This window comes from Xyrauchen texanus, chromosome 49 (assembly GCF_025860055.1).
Source record: "Xyrauchen texanus isolate HMW12.3.18 chromosome 49, RBS_HiC_50CHRs, whole genome shotgun sequence".
NCBI lineage: Eukaryota > Metazoa > Chordata > Actinopteri > Cypriniformes > Catostomidae > Xyrauchen > Xyrauchen texanus.
This window is the reverse complement of record NC_068324.1, coordinates 3,595,934-3,609,339: the sequence shown is the minus strand read 5'-3', so window position 1 is coordinate 3,609,339 and position 13,406 is coordinate 3,595,934. Positions and strand designations below refer to the sequence as shown.

The 13,406-nt window shown below is 39.8% G+C and overlaps 1 protein-coding gene across 1 annotated transcript in view; it reads right to left on the bottom strand.

The window, feature by feature from the left end:
- Positions 1-13,406, bottom strand: part of LOC127640622 (protein phosphatase 1 regulatory subunit 12A-like) — a 37,594-nt gene that overhangs the window by 11,852 nt on the left and 12,336 nt on the right. The window contains exons 3-13 of the mRNA XM_052123281.1: positions 12,635-12,753; positions 8,923-9,079; positions 5,771-5,915; positions 5,172-5,246; positions 4,949-5,031; positions 4,477-4,667; positions 4,275-4,384; positions 2,770-2,961; positions 2,603-2,691; positions 2,332-2,508; positions 1,752-1,850 (exon numbers count right to left, since the gene is read on the bottom strand). Coding sequence (XP_051979241.1) covers positions 1,752-1,850; positions 2,332-2,508; positions 2,603-2,691; positions 2,770-2,961; positions 4,275-4,384; positions 4,477-4,667; positions 4,949-5,031; positions 5,172-5,246; positions 5,771-5,915; positions 8,923-9,079; positions 12,635-12,753 — 1,437 coding nt within the window. The remainder of the gene's footprint in view (positions 1-1,751; positions 1,851-2,331; positions 2,509-2,602; positions 2,692-2,769; positions 2,962-4,274; positions 4,385-4,476; positions 4,668-4,948; positions 5,032-5,171; positions 5,247-5,770; positions 5,916-8,922; positions 9,080-12,634; positions 12,754-13,406) is intronic.

The window sequence follows — 13,406 nt, the reverse complement described above, 5'->3', positions numbered from 1 at the left end:
GCCTCGGGGAAGACCCAGGACTAGGTGGAGAGATTACATCTCCACACTGGCCTGGGAACGCCTCGGGGTCGCCCAGTCAGAGCTGGTTAATGTGGCTCGGGATAGGGAAGTTTGGGGCCCCCTGCTGGAGCAGCTGCCCCCGCGACCCGACTTCGGATAAGCGGTTGAAGATGGATGGATGGATGGACAAAGGTATATGTATTTAAATGCAAGATATAGAGTAATAATTAATTAAACATTAGACCAATACATTAGAGATTAGAGACTGCTCATTCCAAGTTTTTTACTGCGCCTAAATAAAATCTGACTGAAAGCTAATTTTTTGAGATATCAACCTAAAATTTGGAACACAACTTGTCAATAGGTATATGACAAAGCATTCTTGAAATACAACCATTTAAGTTTGGATAGTGATTTTCATGTCTATGCGAAAAAAGGGGGAGGGGTGACAGTTAAAGGGTTAAACTTTGAAGTCCAAATTGCTCAAGATGCTCAGTCAACGAACTTGACTTGGATTACTACTTTTAATTCTGAGATAATATAGACAGAGTATACCGAAAAAAAGTTGGAATTACTTTTACTATTTAGGTTAGCCTACTTTGTACGGACGTTAGCGTATAACCAGCTGTAAAATCTGACGTGAACACCTGCAAGAAGGAAATATGGCTCAAACACGTATGGATTGTTGTGGATACAGCAGATGACGTGCATTTCTATGGATTATATCTTCTATGGATTATATCGGATTGCATGGAAAGGTAGGATGCCTCTGTATTTAATATTTGGTTTTCAGCATCTGATGTGAGGCGAGTGTCAGCGTCAACGTTAGCGCTAATTTACGTGACACCGATTAAAATTAGCAAGCTCCGGGCTGTCACTGACATTGACAGATCTGAACCATCGCCCTATCACATCGCTATCACAGAGTAATAATACAAACAAGCAGTCGGCAGTCTACACTTTATCAAAGTTGTGTCGTGTGTATGTTACGCGGTTCGGTGACAATAAAAGAGCGGTAATCTTTGACAGTATGACAAAGCCAGAGTACGGTAACATCACAGCGGCACCGTAACATCTCTCTTGGTGCCCGGCGAAACAAAGTCAGAACACCTTAAACTCAAATTCAGCGTGCCGGAACAAAGGCTAAGAGCCGTAACAACTGTTACGACGTTCTGCTGTGGTTTCTCATATGGTTTTGGATGTTACGGTTGTCATAGCCCTTTCATTTCTCGTTAAAACAATCAAATTGACTCACGATATTTATTCACATGATAAAGGAGGTCTTGAATACCCCAAAAATGACATTAACTCATTTTTGACCAAACATGATGTTACGGCGTTTTGCCTTTGTAGGGCAGAGTAGAGCATCTTGGTCAAACTCGCTAACGCAGGTAGACCACCTTAGACCAGATATAAACCAATGGGACTTGATTTTTATCAATTTGATCATGAAGTGGTCTCCATATGACAGGGGGTTGGAGGTGGTCTGAAAAATAAAAGGGTTTGGTGATGTTAGCCGAAAAAAGAAAGTCGCAATCTTTTGAGAAAAGACATCGAAATAATTTGTCACGATAAGACTGGGAAAATGTATTATGACTGTAAATAGGGTGAATTCGGAGTTCATGTTGACTTTAGAGCTGGTATGACCTGTTTTTTTCTAAGGTTTATTGGCACTATGTTTCAAGGAAATTTTAAGTCATCCTTATAAAACTCACGTGGATACACACTCTGCTACATCATCTCACACTCACTTGCGTCTCTGTTTGGTCTCTGGCTCGCCTGTTGTGGTTACAGAATTGGAGGTCGTCACAGAGACGGGTTCCTTCTTCTCAGCCTCTTCCTGAGCTGACCTGAGAGAAAATATGAGTGATTCTTCAATTAAGGGCACTTTTGGCTTTAACTTTTTTGAATGTAACTTTTTAAAACTGTTTAATTTATGTTCAAATATTAATCAAATGTGCCAAAATAACAATCTGATCATGGCCTTCGTCATCCTTGATCTAAAACAACGTATATTTTTCTGATTTTAACACATTTATCCAGAGCAAATGATACACACACATTTATTTTAAAGGGAAAGTTAAAAAGTCAAAAGCCCAAAATATCGAACATAGATCAATGAAATGTCTAATATATACACACACACACACACACACACACACACACACACACACACAGTTTTAAAGCATAGATTGCTTAAATTGTTTATATACTGTATATAAGCATATTATTATACATATTATAAGCTCCCCTTATTGACAAATTACCCTTTGTTAACTAAAAATACAAATCAAAACATTTACATTCACACAGACACATGCATAAACACACCTTTGAGCCACTAGATTATTGATGCGACTGAGTCCAGAGGTTCCCGTGGTTACAGAGGTCACTGAGGGGTCATCAAGTTTCCTTCCATAAGATGAGCTGCGAGGTAACAGGGGGTTCTGACCCGGCACGTCACTAGAGGACTGGCTGTTCAACCGGCGAGTGCTCCGGCTTAACCAGCTACACACGCAACACACATGATGAATTAGCATAGAAAACTTTCAAAGCAGGTGATATACTTCAGATTTAACAGTGTACTTCCTGCATTTCTCACCTGCTGGTGTTGTCAGGGTTGGTGTTGGTGTCTGTGATACTGAACAAACGTTTGAACGGAGTGGGCTGCACACGGGCCAATCTGGGCTCCTGAACACCGGAAGTGACGTCATCATAACATGACAAAATTAACTTAATTGTGTGTGTATTTGGTTGTGAATGTGTTACCTTATTATCAGTTTCAGAGCTCAGTCTGGGACTAGATAACGAGCGTGTCATTTTAGTCTCCGGGTCCTTGAGGGCCTCATTGGGTGGGTCAGAGGCCCCTGCAGGGCCCAAAGCTACAGAACTTCCTGCTTTACGCAAAGATGTTCTCCAGGAACCCGGAGCTTCTGTCACTGGTGTCCGAGCAGGTTCAGCCTGAACGCAGATACACAATGTTTATACATAAACATATTTCTTCAAAATTCTAATAAATTCTATCATTAAAAAAAAAAGCAAATATATCATTCAATCAATCATTAGGAGCCAAATGGATCTTCTTGCTAAGAGTATCTCTCAGTGAGCAAAGCAAGTTTTCCAAAAAGTTGAGAAAATGTTGGAATTTTTAAGGTGGAGATGCTGAAATTATTTTGGAAACTGGTGGCTGAGGAATTATGAGGATTGTTACTTATAGTAATTTGACGAAATTTGGTGTGCCTCCTCAGATTATCATAGCATCCATGTGTACCAAGTTACGTTAAATTTGGACATTGCGTTCAAAAGATATTAAATGTAAATGGTCTGCACAGATATAGCGCTTTTTTTAACCTTAGAGGCTACAAAAGCGCTTTACACTGTGTCCCAATCACCCATTCACACACACACACTCGTATAGAGCTGCCATGCAAGGTGCTAGCCTGCCATTGGGAGCAACTTGGGGTTCAGTGTCTTGCCCAAGGACACTTCGGCATGTGGAGTCGTGTGGGCTGGGAATCGAACCGCTAACCCTGCGATTAGCAGCCGACCCGCTCTACCACCTGAGCCACAGCGCCCCCATTTATTAGTCCATTAGTTAATATGGGTAGGAAAATTTAATTGGCTTGCATCTCCAATATGATCTGTAAACAATTTCCCTTAATAACTTCTTGCGAGAAGCTTCTCTCGGTAACACATGCCAAATTTTATTCAATCAGACCAACAGCCTAGAGTGAGTAAAAAATACAAATAAATAAATAAATTAATAAATAAATAAATAAATAATTTTTTAAGTAGGTCTTCCATAAAATTTAGAAAATGGTGGAATTGTTAGGGGGTCAAAATGCTAAAATGTTATTGGCAGCTATTTTGGTTTATATTCACATATCTGCACTTGCACATAAGAAAAGCCAAAATAATCAGTCACTATTAAATGGCTGAGGAATTAGATACTAAAAGTAAAAATTATTTTTGTGAAATTGGATGAAATTTGGTGTGCATCCTCAGATTATCCTGATCTCCACATGTACAAAGTTTTGTTAAGTTTAGACACGGCACTCAATGTAAACGTCAATGAGTCGACATGAATGCGCTCAGAAATTACATTGGCTTCTATCTGTAAGATAATTTGCATAGTTTGAATAGCTTTTAGTTGGGAGTATCTCTAGATAATTTACTCTGAATTGGACAAATGACCTAGGGCGAGTCTAAAAAAAGTCTACTTGAAATGTGTAATTGTTTTGACCCAATTTTGTTGCTTTAAGCTCTCTCCTCACCTTTTTAACTTGGTTTCCGCCAGAGCTGGTCACCAAAGTGCTTGCAACGGGAGCAGCATTGTTGCGTTTGTTGTTCAAGTTGTTGATCATTTCCCGCGTTTTTGCTTTCTCTGAAAAAAATGATATGTACACATTAAAACTCCGCTAATATCTTTCTGACTTCCAAACTTACAAATGGCAGTGAGTTCTTAACTTTGGTCACCTGACTCGGCGTCACTCTCAGATTCACTCTCTTCCTCTGAACTGGAGCTGCTGGAGGCTTTTGGGGGGACTGTTGCACGTGACTCCTCCTCTTCCTCTTCGGTGGGTGGAGTCTGGAGTGTGGGTGGAGCATGTTTCTCTCTCTCATGCAGGGTGATCTTCTCTTTGCTGCTCATACGAGAGATGGATCTCCTGCAGGGGGCGGGGCCAGCCGAAAAACACAAGTGACATGCAAATCAACCAATTAGAGAGAGCAAAACAGCAACGACGAGCCAATCAGTGAGCAGGCAAACTCACGCCATTGGTTGAGCCAGATCAGAGTAGTTTAACATTGAAATCATATTCAATTATCTATCCACTATTTACTCATTTATGCTATGATGTTAGAGTTTGTGAGAATCCTTTTGCAATTCATCCCTCAGGAAGTTGTGCTCAGGTGCAAACAGCTGATTGGACGCTATATGTGATATTACCTGCGAGGGCGAGCTGGTGCCATAGAAACAGGTGGGCTGGTCTCAATGACGGGGGTCTGGATCTTCTGTTTCTCTAAACGCATCTAAACAACATAAACAGCTCTTACTAATTCAATCATCACTAATACAGCTATAGCTCTGTACGACACATACAGTGCCGTCTTCTGGTTACTCATGCAGCAAAGACAACTGCTCATCAACGTACATATAAACACAAACTTACAACGTTCTGCTTCTTCTGCAGTTCCTCCAAGTTATCAACAATGCTCTCATCAGCAACATCAAGTGGAGTTTGGCCCTGAGACACAAACATACAGTGCTTTAAAATACTAATTATAAAGCTACGGGAATACTTGTTCCTGATTGGTCAATTTGGGCTAATTGGTGTAATGACCGCTAAACTGCACATTATAAAACGAATAGTTGCAACTCTAAATTCTGATTGGATGAGCCATATTTGAACCGGTTGTAAAATGTAAAATGCATAAAATGTACAAATGCTAAATCGCAAGCAGCCTACAGGTTATTATTAGAATTGTTTTATTAAGCATATTAAAACTGTTCAATTAAAATTGGTGTCATTAATAATTTTTTGGTCACCATTTTGTAAAAGCAAGGTTATTTTAAACTATATTATTTTATGGGCTGTTGATTTTACGTTATGAAAGTAAGGCAATTAATGTGATTCTAGACCCGTGATAACATGCCTGGGTTTATTGTAAATGATCACTTAGCCACTTCTTATTTAAGACACGTGTGTGTGTGTGTGTGTGTGTGTGTGTGTGTGTGTGTGTGTGTGTGTGTGTATCTCCGCTCCTTTACCACATTACTGACAGCACTCATGTCACACATGTGTTCAGAGAGTAGACTGCAGGCCTCTTCCTGACACCAGTGAGCTGCCGCATGGAGAGCAGTCCAGCCATCACTGTCCCGACTGTCCACGTCTATCTGACACTTTAACAGCACCCTAAACACACACACACACACACACACACACTCTTAAAGTACCACACACTTTGTAGATACACCAAGGTAAAGAAATGCATTACAGTTATTGAAACAATGGAGCTGTATCGATGCATTAAGAATCGTTGTGTAATTGTTTTTTGACCCCCTGAATCAAATAATTTGGTGGACTTTCCATTACAGTGTACAAGTAGAACGATATATTGGTTTTACCGATTAATCGGTGCCGATAGTTGCCGATCTGTTATCGGTAAAGATCTATGCCGATAGTATTTTGTTTTTATTCATCCGTGTTTTTCTGTGCCTGGCGCTGGAGGATTCTACAGTTGTACAGTGTAAAAAGCGGCATTTAGAGGGTACATAAAAACAACCGCGATGCATCGTGGGGATTTGCTGTATCTAAATCTTTCATCATTGACAATATTCAGCCATATGTTTATCCTCACTTCAATGCATATTGCTATTCTGATTAGATTGTATGTGTATTAAATTGAAGAGCACGCAAAGAAAAATGTGACCATGTCGAAACGTCTCCCATCAGCACATTCATCGTGTCTCCATCTCACAATATATACACACACATATTCAAAACCCTTCATCTGAGGAATATATAAGCTATAAAAAGTGTAATTTGGTTAATACTTCATATAGAGCATTTTAAAAGAGCGAAGACACCGTCATTTCAAAATAAAAGTCCTCAGTGTGTTTCTGGGTTGTTTATAGATAGAAGTCCCACGTTATGCACCACATCTGAAATTTTTCTGATTATTATTGGGCTTTTGGTTAATCAATAAACTATATCTGGGATTTTATGTATTTGGGACCTTTGTATCCTCTGTGTCTGTGCTCGTCATTGCAAAGACAGACATTTTTGAACATTCAATTAATCGATTCATTTGGTTATCTGCCTGTTCCACCACCTTAGTTATCTGTATGGGCAAAATACTATTGGTCAACTTCTACTAATAAGGCCCTGAAACTCTTAAAATTATTAAATAAAATGTAATACAATTACATTAAATTAAAAAACTAAATGTTTTTATTTTTCAAACCGACAAATGGCCAGAAAAATGAAATGTTTAACCATCAGATGTGTTTATTTTTTACCTCTCAGGAGGTTAAACTATATATTACAAAAGGCCATTTTATATTAAGATTTATTTCTATTATGTTTGCTACTTTTTACAACAGTGTTAGCATAATGGGAAATGACTAAATACAGTTTAAAACATTCAATTAACAAAAAAAATTTAACTTAAAAATTAAGTAAACTGAAAAATAGTATGTTTAACATGATTGCATATTTAGCAAATGTTTTCCTTTGAAAAAGCACAGATTTTTGCAGTATGTGGTTTGAAGTTGTCCTGCTGGAAAATGCAGGGACGTCCCTGGAAAAGACGGTGCTGGATGGCAGCATATGCTGCTCCAAAATCTTGTACATATCTGTCACAGATGTGAGTTACCCATGCCATGGGCACCGACACACCTCTGGCCCATACAGACACTTGGCTTTTGGACCTGACATTGACAACATCTTGGATGGTCCTTTTCCTCTTTGGTCCGGATAACACAACAGCTTTGTCTTTCAAAAGTTTTTAGTAATGTTCACTGCATTAAGTACTGCAGTGCATCTCCTCCTCATGGACGCACCAGATTTGCCAGTTCTTGCTGTGAGATGTTACCCCACTCTTCCACCAAGGCACTTGCAAGTTCCCGGACATTTCTGGGGGAATGGCCCTAGCCCTCACCCTCCGATCCAACAGGTCCCAGAAGTGCTCAATGGGATTGAGATCCGGGCTCTTCGTTGGCCGTGGCAGAACACTGACATTCCTGTCTTGCAGGAAATCATGCACAGAACGAACAGTATGGCTGGTGGCATTGTCATGCTGGAGGGTCATGTCAGGATGAGCCTAAAGGAAGGGTACCACATGAGGGAGGAGGATGTCTTCCCTGTAGCGCAGTGTTGCGATTGCCTGCAATGACAACAAGCTCAGTCCGATGATGCTGTGACACACCGCCCCATACCATGATGGGTCTCCACCTCCAAATCGATCCTGCTCTAGAGTACAGGCCTCGGTGTAACACTCATTCCCTCAACGGTAAACGAGAGTCCGACCATCACCCCTGGTGAGACAAAACTGACTCGTCAGTGAGGAGCACTTTTTGCCAGTCCTGTCTGGTCTAGCGAAGGTGGGTTTGTGTCCATAGATGTCTGGTAAGGACCTGCAATCCAACAGGCCTACAAGCCCTCATTGCAGCCTCTCTCAGCCTATTGCGGACAGTCTGAGCACTGATGGAGGGATTGTGCATTCCTGGTGTATCTTGGGCAGCTGCTGTTGCCATCCTGTACCTGTCCCGTAGGTGTGATATTCTAATGTACCAATCCTGTGCAGGTGTTGTTACACGTTGACTGCCACTGCGAGGACGATCAGCTTCTGTCTCCCTCATTGCAATTTATTGCCCTGGCCACAGCTGCAGTCCTCATGCCTCCATGCAGCATGCCTAAGGCACGTTCACGCCAGTGAGCAGGATCCTGGGCATCTTTCTTTTGATGTTTTTCAGAGTCAACAGAAAAGTCTCTTTAGTGTCCTAACTGTGACCTTAATTGCCTACCGTCTGTAAGCTGTTATCTTAAGGACTAGGCTGTTTTTGGAGGCTCCTTTTATACTATGACACGATTGCCTCACCTACTTCACATCACCTTAAGACCTATTGGTCTTAAATGAACCCTGTCTCAACCATTTTTAGAGCGTGTTGCGATCATCTGATTTGAATTACTGTACATTTGAAAAGAAACAATGAAATTCACAAGGTAAAACATCGCATAATGTTTAGTTGTAGCGCTGTCAATATAGGGTAAATATAAAGGGTGAATATAATTGACAAATCACTCGTTTTTGTCTTTATTAGCATTTTTCATACTGTCCCAACTTTGTTTTGAAATTGGGGTTATATTAAATAGTCAGTTTTCGGTTGCAGTACACTAATCCAGTGTGCTATAAACTCACTTTAACACCTCGATGTATCCTTTAGCAGCAGCAACATGCAGCGCTGTGGCACGTGTGTTTGGATGAGGGAGCAGAGAGCCTCCTCCTGCAAGCACGACCATCGCGTCCTGTAACATCACTCTCTCCTCCTCTCTCCTCGCCTGCTCCACGTCAATACCTGAACATTCAGTGAAAAAACAAACACTTTCTAAGCATCAGACAGAACACCCACAAGACATTCATAGACTGTCTGACGCATATTGTACACAAAAATCGATGCACTCTCAAAAAGGCAAGCTGTAATCTGATCAGCTGACTTTATACCATTTTTGTGGGTGTCAAGGTAAAAAAATTTTTATATCAGTTTATCTAGAAACAAAGGTCCCAGGTTTCTGCAATGAATGAGCTGAAAAAATTGTCACTGGCTTTACTGAAGTTTAAAAAATGTCACGATGTTTTGAGACAGTTGTAGCAAGTAAACTAAGTATCAATGAGCATTCCTGTATATGACGTGTTAATTTAGTGCAATTTATTTAACAAAAATTAAATGTTAAAAAGGTTAACGCAATTAATCATGTCTCCAGACCGTAATAATTCTTCCTACCATTGGAGAAATTCAAGCTTGAAGTGCCACCTATTTTCAGTAGGGGGCAGTAAGCGAAACTCCAGCTGTATAGGCAATGCACAGCTGTACAGACAACAAACCACACTAGCGACAGCACGTGAACATGTTCTTGTGTTCAAACACTGAATGCAGGAATCTCAGAAAATGTTTCAAACTACTTTTAACTTGACAGAGACCTAAAATGTTTATGATGCGACACAACTAAAGTGAGATGCTCCAAAAGCATCCGTACGTCAGAATACATCTATCTCGGACAGATTTACGAATTAAATTGCAAAATGGATTACTGTGGACTGTAGGTCAAAGACAGGCTTTTGTTCAATAATATGGAAATAAGCAACATACTGACTTCTAAAGGCCCTTTTTGTATCGTCTTATCAATGCTTTACTCGTCTGCCACAATAATGTAATGCATTAATTACCTGAATTATTATTATTATAATATAGATATTATATTTAAAATGATTTAAATACATCCATTTATAATTATTGTAACTTTATATTTTGAATTATTGTTATTTGAAGGGCTCTCTCTGCAAATATTTATATATACACAATTTATTCGATTAATCATGTGATTAAAAATTATGCAAAATAATTGATTTACAGCCCTACTATTGCTCAATGTTCGCAAAAGTTATATTCAATACATCATTTATATCAGTTTTTCCTTAAAGTGTACACTATGACTGCACTGTGATATTCTTTAATATTCAATGACAGATGCAAGTGCAGACGGCGCACAAAAAACTGGGCTGCATGCGGACAGTACTGGCGTACTGTGCCAATGACGAAATGTGCGTCATGTGGACTGTATGTGAGACTTAGCGGCACGCAGAAGCCAAAGTATACTTCATACTTATCCAACGACAAGCAATTTGTCTGTCCACAAAGGAAGCAAAACTGCTGCTCTGCATAATATACAACTATGTGGAGCAGGGATTTGGACCAATGAGTTTTCACAATGGGTGGGGCTCCACAGTGTGACACGGCAGAAACAGAAAGCAAGCAATTGTCAAAATGTCCGGTCACTCATCGTGGCCGGTTAGGACGGAACGTTTTTAGCCTTTATCGCTTGGAGCTCTACTAGATACTAAATATGCTTGGTCGCATTACATGTCAGTCAGGACTCTTCTTGTCTAAGTGGGCGGTTCTTGGCCAGAAAAAGCTGAAATACAGTGGTGGTCAAAACTATTGGCACCCTTGGTAAATATGAGCAAAGAAGGCTGTGAAAAAAAATCTGCATTGTTTTTCCTTTTGATCTTTCATTCAAAACATTCACAAAAATGTTCCCTTAAAATCTACTATAAAAAGTAAAACAATTGAAAGAGCGGAAATCTCATTATTAAATACAATGTTGTCTCCAAAACACGTTGGCCACAACTATTGGCGCCCCTAGAAATTCTTATTAAATATATAATCTTATAAAATATCTGAAGTATATTTCCATTCATATTTTACATTTTTAGTGCACCTGGGTGGGCCAAATTACCTTAATCATCAAACACAATGGGTTAGACTAAAGACTATAGTTCTGATGTGTGGAAAAATGGTGTTGAGCTACACAAAATGGGAAATGGCTATAAGAAAATGGCCAGTTCCACCATCAGGGCAATAATTAACAAGTTCAAATCAACTGGAGATCTATAGAATCGGCCTGGAAAAGGACGAGTGTCTGTATTGTCTCCACACACGGTGAGGAGGAGGGTTCAAATGGCCAAAGAATCTCCAAGGATCACAGCAGGAGAATTGCAGAAATTAGTTGGGTGTTGGGGTCAGAAAGTCTAAAACGATATATATATATATATATATATATATATATATATATATATATAAATAAATAACAGACATCACCACAAGTTGTTTGGGAGGGTTTTAAGAAAAAAAAAAAGCCTGATCCAACAACAAAATCAAGCATCTTCAGTTTGCCAGACACAACTGGAACTTCAAATGGGACCGGGTTCTATGGTCAGATGAAAAAAAAAAAAGAGTGCACAGAGATGAAGTACCCAATGCACACGGTTAAATGTGGTGCTGGATCTTTTATGTTGTGGGGCTGTTTTTCTGCCAGAGGTCCTGGACATCTTGTTCAGATACATGGCATCATGGACTCTATCATATACCAACAGATAAAAAAATTAAAACCTGGTTGCCTCTGCCAGAAAGTTTACAATAAGCCCAGGTTGGAACTTCCAGCAGGACAATGATCCAAAACACACATTAAAATAAACACAAAAATGGTTCACTGACCACAAAATCAAGGTTCTGCCATGGCCATCCCAATCACCTGACCTGAATCCCATAGAACACCTATGGGGTGAACTGAAGAGTCCACCAACATGGTCCTCTGAATATGAAGGATCTGTATTGAGGAATGGTTCCAGATCCCTAGCCAGGTGTTCTCCAACCTCATTAAGCATTTTAAGAGAAGACTCAGAGCTGTTATCTTGGCAAAGGGAGGTTGCAAATGTATTGAATAGAAGGGTGCCAATAATTAAGAGGTATTCTTCCTAAAGTAACACTGAAAAACAGATGAAAGCAATCTCAAAAACTTCCAGACTTTGAAAGGTTTCTTTAAATCACACCCAACACATCTAGCCAACTACAGGAGGAAGTTTATAAAATCCATGGGAAGCTTGATTGTTTTTATGAAGGCTTTGATGTGTGAAATTTATGTGTTGTTGCTCCGCATGTGTTGTTAAACTCAACACACTCTATAAACACGGACACATGCATATATGCAATGAGCTTTTGTGTTTAGTTTCTATACACCCTTGACGATCAGACACCCAGCAGGTAGAGATCAGACAGCAGGAGTGCTTAAGACGGATAATAGGACTATTGGGGAATCTTTATGTGTAAATAATGTCTGCGTGAATCTCACACTGTGTAATCATAACGGCATAAAAATACACATTTTATTTGCATAATACAGTAATAAAAATCATCCCATCTGGACGCAATTATTATAAAAACAATTGTAAGGCGGTAAAAAAAAAAATACTACCATGATGTACAAATAACTTACCATTTAAATAATAGTTCATTAAATATGATATACTTTTCACATTACATTAATCATGAGGTTTTCTTCTTTACATCTCTCACCCTGTTTTTTAATCTCGGCTTTCAGCAGTCTCTCCATGGCATCCTCCGTGGCGACGTCTAGAGGAAGTTCACCCTCGCTGTTCACCGCTCCAACATTTGCGCCATGCTCTATCAAGTACCTGCAACAGGGATGCAACTTTAAAGTGAAAGTTCAATCCAAAAATGCTAAATATGTCATCATTTATTCACCCTCCTGTCATTCCAGACCTGTATGACTTACTTTCTTGAGTGGAACACAAAAAGGAAATATTAAGCAGAACATCCAAACTGCTTTTATTCCCCAAGCATGCAGTGCTCAGGAATAACAAGCACCATAAAACTAGTCGAAACCAGAGTATGTGAACGTAGCGGAGTGGGAGCGGCATGATTTTGCCTGGAGCGAGGAGCGTGTTTTCCCTCACTCCAAGAGCGCTCCACTAATTCTCCATCAAGGGCAAATCACCTGTTAACAGACCTTAAAGCAATAATTGGCCACGTGTTAAGCAGCGTTAAACACTATTGGAATGAAGGAAAGATGGAATTTCTGATATAACCATTAAGAATATACTCATTTAAAATCTAGCAGCACTTGTAATGTTCACATACAGTTCGATCTCCAGCGCGAAGGTTACTTTCACTTTGTTTTCACGCTCCCTGTTATTGAGATAAGCTTGCAGTAAAGCTTGACTTAACAAGCTTGTGTTTCGTCAGTTTATTCTCACGTCAACTGGCATATAGTGAAAATGAATGACGGGACGGCGAAGGAGAACACGAGTGGGGAGGTGATTGCCAA